This window comes from Dermacentor albipictus, unplaced genomic scaffold, assembly GCF_038994185.2.
Source record: "Dermacentor albipictus isolate Rhodes 1998 colony unplaced genomic scaffold, USDA_Dalb.pri_finalv2 scaffold_11, whole genome shotgun sequence".
Taxonomy (NCBI): Eukaryota; Metazoa; Arthropoda; class Arachnida; order Ixodida; family Ixodidae; genus Dermacentor; species Dermacentor albipictus.
In genome coordinates, this window is record NW_027225565.1 from 6,179,510 (window position 1) to 6,201,956 (window position 22,447).

The 22,447-nt window shown below is 40.9% G+C and overlaps 1 protein-coding gene across 1 annotated transcript in view; it reads left to right on the forward strand.

The window, feature by feature from the left end:
* The window catches only part of LOC139051390 (histone acetyltransferase KAT5-like), a 107,151-nt gene that overhangs the window by 13,730 nt on the left and 70,974 nt on the right, over positions 1–22,447 (forward strand). Inside the window, exons 5-8 of the mRNA XM_070528410.1 lie at positions 6,388–6,439; positions 9,150–9,221; positions 17,894–18,018; positions 19,719–19,736. Coding sequence (XP_070384511.1) covers positions 6,388–6,439; positions 9,150–9,221; positions 17,894–18,018; positions 19,719–19,736 — 267 coding nt within the window. The remainder of the gene's footprint in view (positions 1–6,387; positions 6,440–9,149; positions 9,222–17,893; positions 18,019–19,718; positions 19,737–22,447) is intronic.

Here is a 22,447-nt window from a genome sequence, read left to right on the forward strand (position 1 = left end):
ACCGTGACTCGCTTGTTGTCTTTGGCAGTGCAGTCTGCTGATGCCTTGTCTCCCAGCATGGCTTTCTTTAATGTATTTTCTGCTACTGAAGCTAACAAAAGCTCGGGGTACCCATCACATGTCAGCTGGGAAGCTTGCGCAAGGAGATTGTGCGTTGAAGAGTGGCAGCACGACCTATTTTAATTTATTTATTTTCACGTACTGCAGCCCCTGGTTGGGCTATAGCAGGAGTAGATAATAAAATATAATACAAAAAAGAAATGCAATAGGCAACAAAGAAAGAAAGTTAAGCGCAGTGTTGAGGGAGCACAGACAAGAATTCGTTTAATGGGAGAGAACGGTTGGTTCCTGGTAGCGAATTCCAAGTTTCAATTGTTTGCGGGAAAAAGCTATACTTAAGGTATTAGTGCGTGCAAAAAAGGTTGTAATGTTAAGCGCGCGATGTTTCCTACTAGAGGAGATTTTTACAAAGGTCATATATTCATTACTGAAGAGGAGACAAGATGAATGAATGATGCCGTGAAAAATTTTTAGGAATAAATATGTCTCTGTTCGGCGAGGGATGTTAGGTTGAGTGAGGACATGACTGATGATGGTGAGAACTGGTGGTCATAATGTCGGTAGATAGATCTAATGGCTTTCCTTTGGATGGCCTCAACTCTGTCTATTTCGTACTGCTTGTAGGGATTCCAAACGATACTTCCATACTCAAGTATACGGTGAACAGTACTTTTGTATAACGGTAATTTAGTGTTGCGCAGAGAATTAGACAGTGTACGAGTAAATAACTGAGTTTTTGTAGAGCTTTAGTCATCATGGAATCAATGTGCTTTGACCAGGACAGGTTAGTGGTGAACGTGAGACCAAGATATTTATATTCAGAAACACGTTGAATTAAATTATCGTAAAATTCTTAGCTGATAAAGAACAGGCTAGCTTTATTAGAGAAGCACATAACGACAGTCTTACAGAAGTTAATATTCATTTGCCATGTTTCACACCATTTGGAAAATCTGACGAATGATTCAGTAAGGCGAACATGATCAAAGGGAGATGAAATGATGTCATACAATACGCAGTCGTCTGCATACATTCAGATTTTAGATGATATCTTGCATGGTAAATCATTAATATATAGTAGGAAAAGAGGACCGATTCTTGAGGGACGCCTGATGACACATCCACCACCGAGGAATTGATTGAGTTAAAGTTTGCGAATTGAGAACGGTGAGACAGAAAACTCTCTATCCAGCTCACTAATTGAGGGTTGTTAAGAATGGCATTTAGTTTGGACAGTAGTTTTGAGTGAAGTACGGTATCGAAAGCTTTGGAAGAATCTATGAATATAGCGTCAACTTGAAATCCCTTATCCAGGTTAGAAGCTATGTCATGCGTGAACTCGACAAGTTGTGTTATGGTGCCGAATCCATGTCTGAATCCATGCTGTACATTAGAGAGAATGTTATTTGATTCAAGAAATTCCATAATGTGTTTGTATATTATATGCTCTAGTATTTTGCATGAATATGGTGTTAAAGATTTGGCCGGTAGTTAGAAAAAATGCTGCTTACTACCTGACTTAAGTAACGGAAGCACCTTAGCCATCTTCCATGGTGAAGGTACTGTGCCGGAAGTTAGGGATTTATTGAAGATAAGAGTAAGGTGTCATGAAGTCTATAAGGCATATCGAACAAGAAACAAATTCTGGATTCCATAAGGCCCTTCACTTTTCTTTGTATAAAGATTTATTATGACTTTTAAGACACCTTCTGTGCTAACTAAGATATCATTAATGGGGCAAGTTGGATGAATGTTTGAAAATGGAGGAACAATATGATTATCACAAGTAAAAACGGACCTAATCGTTGAAGGCATTGGAGATTAATAATGAATCACTAGTCAATTCATTGTTCACACATAAAGATGTATAAGAGCTGTCACGAGGAAAAATGGATCCCCAGAACTTGGGGGTTACTTTTCAACAGAAGCGGCAGCTGCAGGCTATAAAAAAAGTCATTAGCTGATTTGGTTTTTGTACGGGGATCCTCCTTCGCCTTAGCAAACCTAGCAATGTGTACTGGATTATGGGGGTATTTAAATCGTCTAAGCCTGTGAACACGACGTAAAAGATGTAGTATATCCCTGTTCATTCAAGGGATTTTAGTATTTTTATTTTTTATTTTGATGGGAATGAAGTGTTCAATACATGACATGACAAGACAATATTTTCAAAATATGTCATGAGAACATTCACGTCACTTGATATACCGAGTGTCTCAAAGTGTCGAAGCCATCAGCCAATGTATCTAGAATAGAGGTGTCGTCAGCATGATTGAAATCGCAAAATGTAAGAGCGAAGGATGGTTTAGGAACAATGCACGGAAGGGAAACAAAAACAGCCTTATGATCAGAAATGCCTTCTACCACTTCACAAGTGTAATCATTCGCGGTGAGGTTCGAGCTAAGAAAGACCAAGTCCAAAAGAGCATTCTGCCTGGTAGGCTCGCAAACGATCTGAGTAAGCCCTGAATTCAGGCAATAATTTAGAAGTTCTTTATCGAAAGTGGCATCATGACCGCATGTCAATAGAGAGGGCCAGTGAATGCCTGGTGCGTTGACATCACCGAGACAAATAAAGTTGGAAGGACCTAGGTTGTGCATGTGCACGAACGTTTCGATTGCTTGAAGTGAGTCCACCATTGTTCCGGGGGGGCGATAGAAAGCGCCGATCACAGAATGCATGTTTTGCAAGTAAAGTTTGCACCAGGCCGATTCCGTATCTAGAGGAGCTGGAAAAACGGAAAACCTAAGGTCTGACCAAAGCAAAAGGGCGACGCCGCCCCCTTTGCTGTTCTGTCTGTCAATCCGAATTGTGATATAGTCCGGTGGAGTGAATTCAGAGTAAAAAATCCCATTGTGTAGCCACGTTTCCGTGATGGCATTTAGGGCATTTGTAAAGCAAAGATTTACAATGCCTCGTTTAACCAGCTTGGAATGGGCCGACAGATAAGACAAAAGTGGCTTGTTCCCTCTGTGCTCATACATGCAGCACAGGCGATCTCTAGCAATATTAAGACGCAAATCTAAAAACCTTAATGAGGCATCTACCGGTACTTCATGCATTAGGAGAAGTGGTGATAAACACTCGTTAAATAGGCAAAGTACATCAGAAACAGCAGGCTCGAAACCTTGACCTTCACAAGCGAAAAGTAACAAAAAGTAATCCACAAACCAGAAAACTTTTACAACCGCTGTGCTATCAAGGCAGCTAGCAGGAAGTCGGTCATGGTAAGCAAGAAAAATGTTGCTTAAGATTGGTGCTATGCATGAACCAATGCACACACCGCTTATTTGAATGTAAACATGTTCATTCCATGAGACAAATGTTGAACTTCAGTAGAATCAAAGCAGCTCAAGCAAGCTGCTCACTGAAACAGCAGAAGCGTTCTGGAACGCAACTGAGCCATACTGGTCAATACAGCCCTCAATGCACTGTAGGGTATTGTGTGGTAAAGAGTAGTACAGGTCTTTGATGTCAATAGAGCAGGTGTTAAGGTTCTTGTTGTTACTTGAAATATATGCTATGATTCCATTAGTCTTTCACCAGAAAATGGTCATCAATTTTTAGCACGTTAAGTTTCTCCTGTAAAAACAAACCAGCCAATTTCTGCCAGCCAATTTCTCAGAGATAATGACTTGTAGCGGCCAGTCAACCTTGTGGATTTTGACAGTGAAAAACAAATGCAAGCTAGGCTTCTTGCTTTTGTCAATTGAACTGGCTAACGAATTTAGACTCGATGAGCTACAAAGCTTTTCATTTCCATTCTTCTTTTTAAAAGCAATATGTCATCTCGGCAGTTACACAGAATGAATAAATAGCTTTGTGGGCTTTTGAGCCAAACACGTTATTTAGTAAAACAGCTGTTTATCTGCTGTTTCATCAATGTTTGTCTCGTAGAATGAACACATTTGTATTAAAAAAAGTGGTGCGTGCATTGGTTCATGTATCGCACCAATCTTACACGACATTTTTCTTGCTTAGCATGACTTACTTCTTGCTAGCCGCCTTGATAGCAAAGTGGTTGTGAAAGTTTTCCAGTTTGTGGATTATGTTTTGTTACTTTTTGCTTGTGAACGTCAGGGTTTCGAGCCTGCTGTTTCTGACATACAGTTGAACCCGACTATATCGAACCCGTTTACATTGAATTATCCTGTACATCGAACAATTTCTGAATGCAATATAGTTACTATGAGTATATATTGCAAAAATTACGCTTACATCAAACAAAAATAGCAGCAACTCCCGATATATCGAACGCCAAGCGGTCTAAAAGTGCCCCCAGAAGTTGGCTTTCCCTTGCGGCGGCGGGGAAACCCGCGAACACATTACAAAAGTGGTTTAGCTCGGTGGCACAGCTCCATCCACCCATTTTTCCTATCATGACTGCGCCGCATCAAGCGAGTCGCCGAGACCCTCCTGCAAAAAATGATCATCAGAGGCTCTTGTGCCCTCATCGTGCAAGATGGTGCAGGTCCGAGTTGCCTCGCTGCTTTTCTCGTTGCTTTTCTCGTTCGTTGTGGTTGCGCCTTGTAGGCCTTCTCCAACAGTGTTGCCGTGATGGCTAGCGTGAAGTGCACTGCATTTGCCTTTCACCATGCAGCTTGAAATCGTAAATCGAGTCCAACGCGGTAAGAAGTCGGATGTCACTGCAGGGTACAAGATTCCGGGGTGCACTCGCAGCACGATCTTTCAAAAATAAGGGGGAGATTAGGGCTAAAGCGGATAAACAACCCGTTTCGTATGGTGCCCGATGCGTACGCACGGGCATGACGTAGAGGTGGCCGTGTACAAGTGGTTCATCCAAAACTGCTTTAGACATGCCAGTTTCTGCGTGCTTTGTGATGACTCTGAAAAAGCTTATGAGTGCGACGAAGCCATTGCCGGTGTCACCAAAGTTTGTCACTTACCAAATAACATTGTACCGAATACAAGTTAAAGCGGGCACAATGAAAAAATCAATGACGATCCTTTGCCTCCATCCTTTGAGGTGATTGGTTCACTAGCCTGGCGCTTCTCCACGAATGTGGAACGTTGCGGCTTCAGCTGATCCAACTCTTTAGACAGTGTGGAGAAGTGCGTGCTGTTGCAGGCAGTGAAGTTGCCCAAGCGGAAGAAGGTACATAACTGTTTCGTGCAAAACTAAGCTAGTTTCAACAATAAAGTGCTTTTAATATGGTAAATGCTTTTATGACGTCCAATTCTTTAGCAGGCTTATATCAAATTATGCCCTATATCGAACTGATGGGCGTTTTTTTTTTTTTTTTTTTCGAGTTCGATATAACTGGGTTGGACTGTACTTTACCAATTAAACAAGTGTTTATTGCCACTTCATGTGATGCGATAAGGGTTTACGAGATGTGTGACATCATACAAATTTTTTATTACTTTTTGCTCAGGTCTAAAGTATATAATTCTGGCAATTTCGCAAATAAAGCTTGGTTGAAGTCAGCGCCTGTGTTTTTCTTCTGTCCTCGTCTTTTGTGCTGTTCAGACGTGTGGATATTAAAAAGGTTAGTCTTTATCTACTGGACCCAGACTCTCTTCAACCCCTTGAGAGATCTTGACAATTCAAGTTGTATTGAGCAGTCATCATTTTCTGACTTTAGACAAACCCACGTCGTCATATGCATTTTGCCTTTATCCAAATGCTCTCTTTACATACAGCAGATGCCAAACTGTTTTTCCTTTTTCATTGTTGTGTTTTGTTTTAACGAAAGAGCTAATGGTAACCATTCTATAACCCTCAATCCCTTTATTTAGATATTCTGCACTATTTCTAGTGATATTTCTGTTTTAAATATATTGTTAATATGTTTCTATTTTTTAATGAGCCCTCAATAGTTTAAAAATACAAAGGGACCCTACCAATTTTCTTGCTTTTAAAAAGTGCACCTAATCAGCTAGCAACTATAAAGAGATCACCTAATATTTCTGCTTTAGAGATATTTTGTCCTAATTGAAATCTGTTGCACTATCAAAGGACACATTGAAAAGTTGCTTTTTAATGGTGTAGTACTGAGAAAGAGTTAAGTCATTTTGTTGAAGATGTAGTGGTATCGAATGACTCAATAATACAAATCAAGCATATATGTACAGGGGTATCATGTTTGCGTTGAATCTTGCTAAGCCACATCGCACTGGCAACATTTTTTTACAATAGATCTGATTAAAAAGGTGAAAAATTTTTTATTGGGGCTGCATATTTGGGGTGTGGCTTGCATGTTTCTTGCGGTTTGCAGTGGTCACTGTGTTTGTTGCTGGCAGGCATGAATTGACATGCGTATAAGTTCACATTTAGTAACAATATCATTCTGCTTCTACCCCAGGTTACTGTGGGATGCCGGCTGCCTTGTCGCATGCAGAACAGTGATGACTGGCGTAAGTTTATGTTGTTTTTATTGTAGAGTGAATGACAAACACTTCCCAAGATTTCTGTTAAACTTGGTAGAAGCTTGGTGTGGTTATTGTCAAGATGTTCCACTGGTTAGAGCAATGCAATCGAACTATCTGCAAAGGCAGCTGGCAGCATGAGACACTGCTCACAAGTTCAGCATTCCAGAAGCTTTTTATTTGGCGCCTGCAACTATATAACCATGAAGACACCACTGATCATTTATACTCCTATGCACTTTCTACAGCTGTCGCTATGTAGGTGGCTCCCAGGTTTTTGTTGCAGTGACTGACATGAACATTTCTTGCACGTTTATGATTAATACTCGCTAAAATGGTTTTAAATGTGGTGAATTTTCTTCCCATTTTGTTTTATTTTGTCAAGCCTGCATGAAAAGAAACTGCTTCAGGCACACTATTTTTTTCGTTGGCAAAAAAAAAAAAAATTTCTTCAAGACATGAATTTAAGCATAAGAAAATTAGAAACAAATTTCAATGCAATACAGTATACTATTAAACATGTATACGTAGTTGTGTACATTGGGCTAGTGATCAAATTTTACGTGTGGATAATAAGGTAGGCACTGTATTTTTTTTTTTTCTCTTGCACACTTCACACTAAAAATGAAAAAAAATGTACATTATGCCTGCTGTACCGTTTAAAACTGGCTAAAAGTAGCACGGAAAGGACTTGCATGTGGCTTCCCTTCACACATTGCCATGGCTTGTACTATTACTTTCACAAACTGATGTCTGTTGTCATGCGAAGGCTGACAAATCGCTCAATTTACAGATGTTAGGAATGTGCCAGTTCAAGTTGCTCTTGCTGAGCACAGTCATCGACCAATTTTTCGAACACCGAGGGACTACATACAGGTTAACCTGTGTCAGCCAATCCGTGCAGTAGATCACATGGACATGCAATCTTGACTCGCCATGACATCTGCTTGTGCAAACATATTGACAGCCAGCTTCCAATGGTTGTTTGTCTCCTTCTTTCAAAGCCGGCAACCAAAGTTGTGTTTCTGTATTCAATCAACATGTTTAAACCATCGTGTTTGCAGCATTGCATTTGCAGATCATGTTAAAAATCAAGCAGCGTATTGCGTGGCATCCGAAATTGCTGTTACCATCAGTCAATCTAGAGGTACTGTCATGAGAAGGTCTGACAAATTGTGCAGGTCTGAAAAAAAAAAATGAAGTGTCTGAAAAATCAGTCGGTGACTGTATTTGCAACATATTATTTACCAGAATACGTCATTGCAAACAACAATTTGATTTGCTATGACCGATGCTGCAGCAGATCTCGCATATTCAGTTTTGGTATACTAACAAGAACTTATTGAGTAAGGTAAGAACTTCGTAAGAACTTATTGAGTAAGTAAGGTCAAATAAATTCTACATTTATTTTGTTATATATGATTATTCAGTATATTCTTGTTATGTTGAGGAATGACTCTACTCGCAGCCCAGTGTTTTGTTCAAAAGATTGCCAGCTCTCTCCTTCATCTTCGTGAAATATGCACAACTTTTCGTTAAAAACCTTGTTAATTACCCTTTTAATTGCTTACCTAATAACACAATGGCCACATTTTCTTTTTAAGCCTCGCAACAAAGCAGTGCGTCTTGCAGAACTGAACACGAAATCCCATTAATCATAACATTAGGGGTACCTTGTAGTAGTTGCAGACAACAGTATCAGTGTGTTCCAGTATTCTGCCCGGTAAGATAAGGCAGCAAGAGCAAGTTTCGCATTGCCCTTGTAATGAGGTCACACCAGTACCAAATCTCAGCACAATGATTTGAGGGGTTCCACATGGACATTGTGGCTCAGGTTTGGAGAACAGTAAAAAAAAAAGAGGAGAAGGTCACAAAGACGTGGCAGTGGCAGCATTTTAGTGTTCTAACTCGGTTCAGACAAGGCGTATTCAATAACCTCCGTTTAAAAATATTTATGAGAAGGTGCCCTTGAACACCAGACATGTTCCACAGAGGTTGCTGGCACACTTTGAAGTGTTAAGAATTCATAAGGAAAGTCCCAAGCAATACTTTGCTGATTAAATTGTAACCCTTTAAAGTTAGCCAGCAACTCTTGAGAATTTGTCAGGTGTATTCACGTACTCACACTCAAAGAAGTGCTGTTATTAAATGTTCACGTATTCTGTCACCACCATACATCAGGAGGCCACAGAAAAGGTGTTGTACCAAGTGATGTACTAAAAGAAGCTCAGTGGCTATAGTTGTCTCCTGCAGAGTATGGGGTCTCAGATTGAATTCTTAGTAGTAGAAGCCGCATTCTCATATAGGCTAGCCTAATAGAGTAACTCAAGTCTCGCAAAACTTCACTGAGCAGGATTTTTAGCTGTGGAGGCCACATTCTCATATGGGCTAGCTGAGTGCAGTACGATCAAGAATTTCTGTGTATGGACACACAGTTAATAGACGGCAGCAGCTGCTCTAACTTTTTTGAGTGGTGGTCAGAGTCGGCCACTGACAGACTAGGCAGGACAGCCAAAGAGCCCTTTGTGCTGGCCATATACCAAACGCACACTCCAGAGCGATCATGTCGCTTACCATCCTAGACATAGTTTTTAATGAACTTAATGCAATTAGCCAACCATGCTCTCAGTTATTTGGCTGTCCATATGAATGAGATTTCTGCTTGTGCTAGCTGTCATTCTTATTATGAACTTTCCAGCTCTCGCTGAGGTGCTTGCCATCAAGAAATTGCCTGATAACAAAGCCATCTACTATATTCACTACATTGACTGTGAGTACCTTTCTTCTTTGGCATTGCTTAACATTACTAGGAAGCTTTAGGCTTGAAAGCCAAATTTAGAGTTACACTACACAAAGAAGGTTTAGGCTTACTCTCAATGCAAAATTGTGCAGAACTCATTCATCATCTTCATCAGCCTATTTTTATTTCCACTGCAGGATGAAGGCCTCTCCCAGCGATCTCTAAGTACCCTTGTCTTGCGCTAGCTGATTCCACTTCGGACCTATAAGTTTCCTCATTTCATCACCCCACCTAATTTTCTGACGTCCTCAACTGCGCTTCCCTTTCTTCTGCACCCGTTCTGTAGCTCTAATGGCCCACCAATTATCTGCCTTACGCATAACATGGCCTGCCAGCTTCATTTCTTTCTCCTAATGTCTACTAGAATATTGGCTATTTCCATTTCCTCTCTGTTCCTCACCGCTCTCTTCCTGTCTCTTAATGTTAGACGTAAAATTTTTCGTCCCGTCACTCTTTGCACAGTCCTTAACTTGTTCTCGAGCTTCTTTGTTAACTTCCAAGTTTCTGCCCCATATGTTAGCGTCAGTAAAATGCTATGATCGTACACAAAAAAATAACAGCTCATTACTAGTATTCAACTGTACAATGATTTATCATTTCAATGTTTAATCTAAGCAAACGTGTGTGATGACTACCTGTTAACATATAGCTATACAAGGTAATTTCAGCAGTCAAGAATTTATAGCCGGTGAAATAATTTGTAACAGTGCACAAGTATATAGGCAGGTGAGGTCACTTGACTTAGTATCGGCTCATTGCTGAGTCATATAGAACCTTGTGACTTAAGTAGATATCTATAAATATCTGCTCTCTCTTGTGGAAATTTCTTTGACATTGGTGTAGAAATTCTCGCAAACCCTGGTCTGACAGAAATCTTCACCCTCTGATATGTAGAAATGTCCGAGCAAAACTTGATGCAACCCTTCGGAGAGAATATTTTAAGGAAATCTCAAGTAATCTTACAGCAGAAATAAAAATTGCTATCATAAAATTTGTCTGCCATTTTGTCACGAGTTTCACAAAACATGTAGAGTTCAGATAAATATGGCTGTAGAAAGGTCGCCTAGTAAAGCATCAAGTAGCGCTTTTCAGTTCTGTTATGGTTACAATTCAAACATGGATTGATTTGGGTGCAGCTACAAAAATGAAAAATTATTTGGTCCTGTTGGAATTGATTTATTGTGACTCACAAGAGCATGGGGGCCCTATAAAAATATAAAGTTTTATATTTTCATGCCGACAGTTTCATTACTGTGCATGTCAACATTATCGTAATGTAAATGCATAATCCCCTTAAACAGTGCGAAGTTCAGAGTTCTTTATTTTGCAATATAATTTTTTTTAAGTCATCAGTTACTGATGTAGCAGTTCTGCAATTCCAGCAATGTAGCAAGAAAAGAAAGGCATTACTTCTGTAGCAAGCTGAAGTGATTAGTTCAGGGGGTAGCAGTGCTTTTAATTATTGGCATTTGAATTCTTGATCGTAACTTAGTGAAATTTCATGCCACGGGCATGGCAGCTGCATTTCGATTAGTGCAAAATGCAAAAATTATTGTGTACTTAGATTTATGTGCATATTTACAAATCCCAGGCGGTCGAAATGACTGCAGAGTCCCTCACTACGGTGTGCCTCGTATTCATATCTTGGTTTTGGCACTAAAAACCTCATTGTAATCGTTTCTTTTTTTTTTAATTTCAGGCCAGTTGTCATGGCTATAGAAAGTTTTACAAAATTTCGTAATGGGAAAAATGGGGAATGTGTGTGAAAGGGTTTAGTGTGAAATATTACCATCCATGACCTTGATAGTAAGTATAAGTTGGCACTCACTACCTAAGGGGTGTGATACAGGTGAGATGTGCAGTCACAATGTGTTCAGTTCTATTTGTGGTTCATCCGCTGCGCTATGTACAGTAACAATTTTTTCTTTCCCTCTGTAGAAGTGGCACTAACACTGGCATTTTTTTTATTTACTGAGGCAGCTTATTTGTACCAGAAGTTGTTTTAAGTCATTCACCCAAAGAGAAAACAGAAAGGCTTTTTACCAAACCATTGGTAGCAACTGAGATTAGTCCTCATGGGGCATATTTTATGACGGCACTGTACCCTGCTTTAGAGATTCTAGGAGCTTAGTGGTTTCCTTTCTTGTTTAGGAAAAACAAGGCTCACACATGCAGGTGTGAGCCTATGCCCTGATGTGCCTACTTTCATTTTTCTTTAAGTGGTACAAATTCTCCTTCGTGGGATCATCTGTTCACTAATCTGTTTCTTTTTTTCTTTTTTGTCGCTCTTTTTGCGACTAAGAAACATTTTATGCTTGAAATTCACGGAACAGGGTTCGTAATAGTTAGTGTCATTCCTGTAATACCCTCCCTCTCTTTGATCAAATGTTGTGCAAACACAATTTTGACAAATTGGTATGGTCTGAAACAATATGTATTCCATATCTGCTGGCGACCTTCTTTGTGATAAGGCCAATGCATATTTAATTCTTTCCTTACTTGGCTATAGGATCTCGATCAAATAGATCAACAGCATTTCAACGCATTGTTAAACATTCCCATGGGAACCATTTCACAAGCAACACCATGTACTGTATGAAATGAAGGCTGTATTCAGACGTCTAGTCACCTTTGGTAATTTTTGGCACATTGGAGAGTCTGAAGAAAAAAAAGTGACAGCAGTTCTTGCTGAAACCGACCTGCAACGTTTCTTGCACTTTCCACTTCAAGCAATGCAAAATGTGTGCTTTTGTTGACTCAGCTGCATAGTTAAAATAATTAAATTATGGGGATTTACATGCCAAATCCACAATCTGATTATGAGGCACACTGTAGTTGGGGGCTCTAGGAATTTGGACACCTGGGGTGCAATCTTGTACGCGTTCCAAAATAGAACGGAGGCGGTCCGTTCTTTACGTTGCGAAATAGGCGGTCCGTTCCATTGCATTTGTCCGATAGCCGACGACACGGAATGATTGACAGCAGATATCACGGCACAATTGACGTCATGGCATTCATCACGGTTCAAATTGACCAATCGTGTGTGGCTCGATGGAACGGACCGCCTCCATTTTATTTTGGAACGCGTACAAGATCGCACTCCTGGGGTTCTTTGATGTGCACCTAAATCTGAGTACAAGGGAGTTTTCGCATTTCGCCCCCATCGAAATGTGGCCGCCGTGGCTGAGATTCCATCCCGCAACCTTTTAAATGATAGCAGCATTGAAGACACAAGAGCCTCTGTTAGATTTTGATTGTCTGCTCCACAGCTACGCTGCTGCAACGTTGTTTCAAATGTTGACACATGTTCAGGAATGCACATTATATTTATTAATATGTTCAAATAATGCCAAGTGAAACTTTATTTTTAGCTGCAGTAAGTCGCTTTTATCCAAGTAGCATTTCGGCAGTGTATCTACAAACTGTTTGACAAATCTTCCTCATCATGAGGAGTTTTCACTCCCACAAAAACAGACCGTTGATTTTAGACCAATTTTTTGGGCAAGCTTGACAAGCAGTCTGATCTCTTACTTTTTAGACACCACTTGTGCAAATGCCCTTATTAATTACTGTAAAATGTTGTACATTACTCTACAGTACTGCACAAATGCCGTACAAAGCGTGCTAAGGCTACAGTGTTGGTTCAAGGTGCTCAACTAGTCCAACTTGCTTACTGTGTGAAGTTGATCAAGCATGATAATGGCGTATGAGGTGGTTAGTGAATGTTTCCAAACCCGACAATCATTGCATCAAGAGCCTAAAGAAAGCGGAAAGAAAGGAACCAGGTGCCTGCTGCAAAGGGTTGGAACAAGTGCTCTGTGCACGTAAACACATGATTGTTTCCACATTTGCAAAGCCATGGCTTTCCCACATAACATGGCCATCATTAATGCTGATATTCATGCCATCAAATCTTTATTTTAGGGGAGTGTTTGAAACCAGGAGCAAGACACATATTTTGAATGTTTCAGATTTTGTTTACTCTCACTACTCTTAGTAAAAGTTGCAAATTATTTGTTTCATCCATGCTTCTTAAGGTGCTTCTTCGGAATTTATGATAAGAATTCTCAGAAACCCTCCGAGTAATTCTTTCCGCTTTACTTCCATTTGAAATGCTGACAAATTGGCTGCAATTTTATGCATCCCGGTACATGTTGCGACCAATATGTATTGACATAATACGTATGTCATGAAGAATGTCATAAATATGGTTTCTAAAAGTTTAGGTAAGTCACTCATTATGTATGCTGTAACTTATAACAACTTAGCTTTTACATATTGAATAAAATAATCAATGATATCCTGAAAAAGAAAAAGTTGCCTTAGCCTTTTGATAGAGTTTCAATGTGCAGAAATCACAAACTGTTTTCAGATTTCTCTGTAGGAACACTATTTCCTTCTTTTTTTTTTTTTGTAAAATAGTCTTCATCCCAGGCTTTCTCCTGCAAGAAGGTTCAACCTTGAGCTTTGTTTTCTGGTGTGTTTACTATCTAGGGAAAAAAATGTGCACTTTGTATGTAGCTGTTGGCCTAAAATTTAAATAGACAAACTTAACCTTCATTTGGCTCACCAAAGGACCATTTGGTAGTTTGTTTAAAGTTTTTTGGAAATATGCGTAGGGAGACCAAGCTTAACGAGAACATGTCAACTCATTACTCAAGCTCTGCGTGTAAGATACCTCCGTTCGGTCAACTTCTACTGCACTAGGTACTGCGCAAGTTAATGGGAAGAAAGATCCAGTCGTGCTCATCAAGATGTGTCGAACTTGCCTATTTCTTATTTTCAATAATCACCGATTTTGCAACCCACAAATAAACTCTCGAGGGATGGGAACATATTAGCCAAGCGGATTTTGGTGTGCATTAGCAAATTCTTTTACACAGCAGGTCGGACAGCATGCGGCACTGTAGCAGCCAATGTGGCGGTCACAACTTTTGCCACCCTTGCTTACGTGCGGTGTGTCTAAAGTGGTGCCACTGGTATCTGCAAATGGCATCATGCATTGCCCAAGCCTTTCAGCCACATGTTCCTGCTAAATTTGGTCCCCTTGTTCCCTTGTCTTATTCTGAAATTGGCCACAACTTGCTTATGGCTAGAACAGCATGGTGTATGTACACTGTATTCTGGTTGTCGTTATTATTATTATTATTTTTTTGCAGTCACTTGATTTTATTTTTAAAGCATAAAGGGGCCTGAAACACTTTTCTGACTAATCATAAAATGGCTTCGTTATTAAAGGACGTCACCTTACGAAACTCGTGTCTGAAAAAATTTTCCAGTTTTTCAAGTAAAAGCGGAGTTAATTATTGCACCACTGAACAGCCTTCTCTCTCCTTACGTCTCCGCTAGTGCGCTGAAAGTTACACAGGGAAGGCAAGACTGAGCCAAAAAGTTGAGTGTCTCACCGGCAAGAGGGCTCGTCGTGACACACCATGGTGGCTGCAGCTGCAGCATCTACACTACGCAGCCTGCTTCTGCAATCTCCCAAGACCACACAGCTACGTGCACTTTAGCATGTGGACCGGCAGTGCAAAGATGATTTTTTTTTTTGAGATTGCAGACATATATAGTTTTTTTTTATTTATTTACCTTGAAATTAGCAATACTAGTAGTATAGCGAAAATGTTCTTGCGATCATGAAATCAGTCGGTAGCTGTCGATGGGCTACACTGCTTGTGATGAGAACATTGTGAAGATGAGAGCGTGCAATTTTTGCTCTTTTTGATACAAGGTTGTAAATTCTGTGCTGCATGCTGGGCAATAGCTTTTGGCTCACTTGTTGAAAGGAGCCTCTTTTACAGACCGGCAGTTTTCTTACTGGGTCGAGAAAGTGTTTTAGGGCCCCTTTAATATTTGGCTTCATATATCATTGTGCTTGTATGTAGTGTTCAAAATGAGTACAGTTGTTGCTGCTTGCGAGGGCCTTGCATTGGCACATTGAAGCTGCATTGTGCAGCCACACTTATAAGCGATATGGTTAAGCAGGCAATATAAGATTCTATGAGGGACGTTCCGAACGTATAAGTTCCTTCATTTTTTCGAAAGAAACGATGGTACAGCAGGTGACACAAACAATTGGCATAAGAATCCACACCCGTAGTTTGTTCAACGATGGAGGGAGTGTCAGCGGAGGAGGAATGATGCATGCGCAGAGCGCCAAAGAAAAGAGAGTAGCAGCAGACCGGTGTGCCCGAGGTTATTCAAATAGAAATCGCGACAGCAGACAGATGTGTGCTGACAACATAGTCGCCAATGTAAGTGCATGCTGTTATCTGGTATGAATGGGCACGTGGGACTATAGTGTGTCCGCCATCCGTGAACGCCTACAGATCGTGTATGGTGAAGAGGTCATGTCTTGGGCCTTGCATCCTTTACACCGATTTTTACCAGAGTAGTTTCTTCAAACTGATTGCATCCTATGACAAATGCCTCGATGTCAGTGGTGACTGTGTGGAAAAATAGTACAAGGTGTATAATGCCATGGTGTATATTTTTTGGAAATAAAGTTTCCGTGTGAATATAAATGACGAAACTTGCTTTCAGAACGTCCCTCGTGCAATGAGCACATGTTTGGAAATAAACTGTTACCTTTAATACTAGATTAGCTTTACTAATGCTTGGCTATACTTCATAAGAGGTGCAGCTATGGTATGCTTAAGCGGTATAGACTACCCCACGTGAAGGTTTTCATGCCACCAGGGCTTGTCATTCCCCTATCGTATCGGAGCAATGCAATCTTACGCAGGCATGCACACCCATCCCTTCCTCTCATCGCTTCCCTGGCTGCACGGTGCTTGCGTTGCACATGGAGGCTTATTTATTCAATTGACATGAAAAGATCGGCAGTGGTCGAACAAGCAAGGGTTCTCTCCGGAGCTGGTATTTCAACAAAGGGACTGGTCTTTGTCAAGGGAACAACTGCATGGCTGCTCAATGAAAAGGCGCAGCCGTGATATCGTTTTCCTTTGCAGAGTTTAAATAGCTTACTCTCCTCCTCCCCACAATGGCAAAGTAGAATAAGTGCTCAAATATAGTAGGATGTTGAAAGTCGAAATGTTCAATAACGGGCACAAAAAGTGGGGATGTCGAGTGGGGGCTACAGCCGATTCTTTTGGGTGGTGGCATAAATAAAATATAGAAAAGAATCTTCACGTGTAAGGAGGAATTGTCAATTTCAGGGGCCCAATTTTTCTTAAGAGCAGGAATTAGGATGAGGTACTGTTTTCACAGTTGAACAACAAGCAATGAAAAAATGAGGAAAAAGAAGGTTAGCAGAAACTGAGTTGAATTAGTCGATGTGTATTGAAACTCAATTCGCTCGTTGCATCTGTGGCTGTGCCTTTGCACTGCTTAACAAGATGCCATGGGTTCGATTTCTGGCCACATCCCGATAAAGATTGAATGCAAAACACTCATTACAGTGCTTTGGGTGCATAGTGCAGAGCCGCAAGTCAAACTAAATTTGGAGACTCCACTACGGTGTCCCTCATAAGCTGCCTTGCAGCTTCTGTATGGTAAACGCAGCAATTTAACCTAACTGAGCATTTTTCACCCTTCTGTGCACTGGAACAGCAGCAACACTTTATGCGGATTTATCACATGCAAAGACAGGATAGCACATTCATATCGTAAAAACAAACAGTATACAGAGTTAAAGTAATTAAATTGCAGCCTTCTGGCATGGGAAGCGTGGATACGGCACATAAAATCAATAAGTACCCATGGTCTCTGCAGACTACTGACAGTAAACATATCTCCAGCTGACTCAATAAATTTCATATTGAAGCAATAAAATACTAGAAGCGTTCATGCTCATCTTCATTTTGGGCACAAATTTAACTCTTTCACTGCAGAGTTTGATTTTACACACCAAAAGTTGAGAGGACGTAAACTTCTGGGCAAACAAAAGAATGCAAAAAGGTACACAAAAGAACCCTAACGGAGTATACAAGAATGCAAGCATTGAGTGGTGCATTGGGTGCTCAAAGACCCCTTTAATTGTGTACTCGAAGCTGTTTGCTTACTCTAAAAACCAAAATCTAAAATGGAACAACACAATACTCCTCGCTAAATAAAAGAAGAAAAAACTTGCTTCATACGCTAAGCATTGTTTGGCTGGAAAATTACTGCATCAGAATACCTTTTACCTTGGAGACATTTAAAATGTGCGAGATAATGCACGCCAAAATAAAGGTACACAGGAGCGCATTACCTTCACCCAAGGACCTTTTTTTGTTCAGTGACTTCCTCCGCACCAGTGACGAGAATGTGCAGGAGCTAGCTGTACTTTTGCAACGATTGAACCGTGAAAAAATACTTGTTTGCTTTTGATTCAGATTGAGGGTGGTACAAGTCCTTCAGAGCAAAGCACGTGTGGCAAACCATCGTTGTCAAGTTTACGTGTGCAGTCCGGCGAAAATCGTGTTTGTACAGCACAGTGGAATAGAGGAGGACCAATTGCCGCACACCTGGTTGTTTTTAAATTTTTGCTATAGGTGGCGTCTGTGACTGGTGCCACAGTGCATCCGCACGATGCTTTGGTTGTCTATACTGTTTTAGGGACATTTCTGCTCCACATTCAGTGGGCATTTGTGGACTCTGTCTGCGAGCTCCTCAGCTCATGGTTGCTGCTCTGTGCACAGACAACAAGCGGCTCGATGATTGGGTGACATTTGACCGCTTGGACCCAACGAAGCTGCAGTTACCATGCCAGGAGCACAAAGGTCTGCCCTGCAGCCCTGGCCGGCTGTCTTCTTCTTCATCTTCGGTGAGTCTTCCGGCTGTTTCTCGTGCACTTTCTTTGATATGAACACAAAGTGATCTATAGATTTTATTTGTCACGCCAGGCATTCAATTGAACAGAGGTGCACTGAATATACAAAGGTCCCTAGACTCTGGCAGAAAATTGGTCCTAAATGAAGTCTACTGTATTTTCCTTCAAAAATTATTGAGGGGGCTCCTCTGCTCAATCTGGCTGCTCCAATGTTTGTGGAGCTTACACATTTTCAAAGTGTCTTTTATATCTGGTACCCTTCTTGAAAACGTGTTTGCGGTGTGTTTTCCATAACTGCATGTTGTGCATCTGTATAGGTGTGTTTGTGGTAGTGCCATTGCATGTCTGCATGTAGTGTGGTTGATCACCCATAGAAATATAAAGGAATGAGAAAGACATTTTAAAGTAGTTCAGTCTTGCAAGCAATCTGAACCACCAACAACAACAAAAAAAAGTACAGGAAGGTAAATCATAGTGCCAACATGGCTGATATTAAAATACATTGCAGAAGTGTCACACATGAAGAATGCTTGAGCAAAACGACAACAAGGCGAAAGCAGGAGCCAACATTTCGACAACTGGACTTGTCTTCTTTAAGACCACTTGTCGAAACGTTGGCTCCTGCTTTCACCTTGTTCATGTTTTGCTCTTCGTCTTGAATTTCCATCTCCCGCCTTCCCCATGTTTTCCATAAAGAATGCTTATAAGAGTCTTATTGTGTGTTTATAATTGCACTGCTGAAAGCTATGGTTTTTTACCAATACATTCCCAATACGTCATGCTGTCGTGCACTTGGCAGTTACCTGGCTTTACCAGCAGGTTTTGATTTATATGGTCGAATGCATTGCATTATCTTTAGTCAGTCGTCTGTGTGGCAAAACCAGTTCTCTTCATTAAGAGCAGCCCACTTTAAGACTTCTAATTCAGCGGGGAGCAATTAGAAAATTAAGGTGTTTGTGAAAGCTAGCGCTTGCTTGCATTTAACTTCACGTGTCAATATTGTTGAGATGTCAGTTTTTACAGCTGAGAGTTGCAACTTTTATTTTATTTTTTATTTTATTTGTTCATTCATGTGCTATTTTAGGGCTGCCCATTTTCAGCTGCTATGTGTAATGACGTCCGTCGAGATCTTGCATGCAGTGTGTGTTGTGTGACTTCTCAGCATGCACTGTGCTGCGCCCATTCATGCATTAGGTGCAACAGACAAGGACTTGAGGGAGCAGACGCAGACAGGTATTGACTCATAACTTTAGCTTTTTCACAAAAAGATAGCATATTTATATATTACTGAAACACACCGATACAAACACACACATACTGGAGATCAGCAGAGGATCAAAAACAAGAATGCATAAGAAAGGGGTTAGCAATATTGGATGCTCAGTTATTCTTAGTACGTTTTTGTTTTAGTTGGTATTGGTGTTCTTGCATGCGTGTTTCTTTTGCAACAACTTTCCACTACCACTACTCTGGCTTTTCATGAAAACATCGAGTTTTGTGTTGGCACTTAACTGCATGTGGTTTTGCTTATGTTTTGCAGTTTCTTCTTTCTTTTCGTTATTTCAAAGTGTACTTGCCCATCCAGCTTTTCCTTCTACTGATTTTTAATGTTCTTCTGATTGAGTTTGGCTGTTACTTCCTTTCTTTATTTCTCTCTTTCTTTCCTTCCTTCTTTTTTTCTTCCTTTTTTCTAGGACTGTCTTTCTTCCCCTGTAAGTAAATCATTAATATTACTTCCGGTCACATTCACACGCTGATTTTGCACTGGCTCATGATGTGTTCTGTGCATTATATTTGTGTTTTAGTGTTGTGCAGCATGTTTCACAATTGTTGTCTGGTTGCTTTTTTGTCACCCTAGTTAGTACCTCCTTCATCCCAACATGTTAGTAAATACACAATGCACCTTGGACTATGTCATTTGAATATTTGTCCACATTCTGCGATTCCTTGGTAGAGGTCTTCTGGTTTGCCTTCACTGCAGCTTCTGTCTGCTTGTAGGCACTTGGGTAGAAATCCTGCAAGCTTTTGGTTCTGCCACTTTCTCATCGTTTTAGGGCACTACCACCCACTTTCTCACGACTAATATTTTCATGACTAATACAGTGCAGCATGCATACAATGAAGGGCTAGGGTGGAATGTAATTAAAGGTGGGGCCTTACGTTCCGCTTAACAATTAGAATTGGGAACTTAGTAGCAGGGTCTTTTTACCAAAAAAAAAAAAGAGGTGATCATGTAACTGCTCTTTTTTCTTTCTTACAGGTCTGCTAATTTTGCCACCTTCTAGTGCTTGTTGATCAAAAATTGGAAAAGACCTGCGCAACTTTTAGCTTAACATTTCAGCTTAATGGCTTAACATCCTTCACATCATTACTTATTTACAACTGTCTCATGCATTGTGGCGTGGCCTTGCTAGCGGGAAAGGACTGTATTATGCAGCACTTCATGATTCGTAAAGAAGGCAAGCATCTAAAAGAAGGGATTAGGGTGTTAAGCATGAACACGAAAGGAAAGGATTGGTGCTGAATCTGGCAAATTCAGCTGCCCTGTGCAAAATGAAATGTATTGTTCTTTTTTCTTCAGTACATACAGCAGGAACCAGCTTTTGAATGCAAACGTTGAGTAATGCAATTGGTGATCAAAAATCTTGCAGCATGCATTGTCCTGAAAGAAAAACTCGAGAGCCGTATTATCGATCAATCACATTTTGGAATACTTCTGCTTTGCTGTGATGTAGTTGCCAGCGAAGCAAATTGTTGTCGTGACAGGCATATCATTGGTGCATTTGTGCACTATTCTACCAGGTGAAAATAACCCTGAGAGGAACCGTGCCCACTCTTACATTTCTCTAATTGCATCTAGGTTTTATTCCTGTTCCTTATTCACCTACTTGTTTTTAATGAATGGTATTCTCTGGCCATTCATTCAAATTGTTCCTATGGCTGTGTGAAGTACTTGTGCATTGTAAGTCGACTTCTGTTAATTCGACCCCGACAGGATCAACGAAATTGATTGAATTATCCACTCAGTGGGTTTGGTGATAAGAAATGAGAATTGGCGGAAGAGAATCCTAGAAGAATAGACATAAGATTATTTATTCATGGCAGTGCTTGCATTAGACACACACTTTATAAGCAAGCAAATAAGTGTTGAATCAGTGTCAGGAATGAACACCTGTGGCACTTTTTATGGCCTCATATTTAAGCCTTTACAAAGTGTAATATTTGCAACACGAAAAAGAAAGCCCTGTAGCGAAGAAGACAGGCGTGTGCTTCAGGTGCATCGGCAATGCCTTGCTCGAGAACAGAGCTCGTGCACTTGGTGCCGACGCTTGATAAACAGACCTGCCTGTGTATCGTGTAACATTCTCTGATCACAAGGCCGTCATTGACTGTTCTCATGCCGAAGTCGAATTTTTGCCGCTTCCTGATGCCCAACTTGATGATGCTGATGATTCATGGCGCAAGCTGCTCGTTCTTGATGACACAATGCTTCCACACTCATCTGTGACTGCAACTGCCTGCTCCAGCGGTGTTGCAGATACTACTGCTTTTTACACCGTCGCATATTTTTGTTCCTCGATAATGTTCTTTTCCCTTTGCTGTCATCACTGTCAACGGGAGCTTCGCTCATATGCTTGTCTCCAATGATTATGCCTCGCCCCTCACTTTGCATCACGGTGAATGTCTTGGACGTCTTGAGCACATCAACTCTACGACCATCTTCAACGCTCCTCTTGATGGCACCTGCTCCGAGATCAGTTTATTGGCATGTTGCCTTGCTTGCCCTGCTCCGCTGGGCATCTTTGGCAGTTCTGTGGATACCAGCCTGAGCCTCGCACAATGCTCCCAGCTTCTCAACCTGCTTCGCAAGTACCCCTCTACATTCGATTGTCAACAAGCGACTTTGGGTTGCACATCGACGGTGTATCACGAGATCGATTCAGGCACCCTTGCTCTGCTGCACCAGCGACTTCATCACAAGTCATCCACAGAGCACCATGGTATTGAAGCCTAAGTCAGCAATATGGTTCAGTGCGGAGTTGTTCAACCTTCTAACAGTCCTGGGCATTCCCTGTAGTCCTTGTGAGGAAAAGGATGGGTCCATCCGGTTTTCCGTGGACTATCGCCGTGTTAACAAGATAATGTACAGAGACATATATCCTTTGCCTCGCATTGACAATGCCCTCGATTCTTTGCAATGCGCGGAGTACTTTTCCTCACTCGACTTCTGTTCCAGCTATTTGCAAGTGCCCATGGCACCAGCCGATCACCCAAAAACAGCTTTTGTAACGCCAGATGGCCTGTATGAATTTAACGTCATGCTGTTTGGTCTTTCCAGTGTTCTTGCTATATTTGAATGGATGACAATCTTCTCCGTTGTCTCAAATGGAAGACGTGCTTATGTTACCCTCCTGACGTTGTC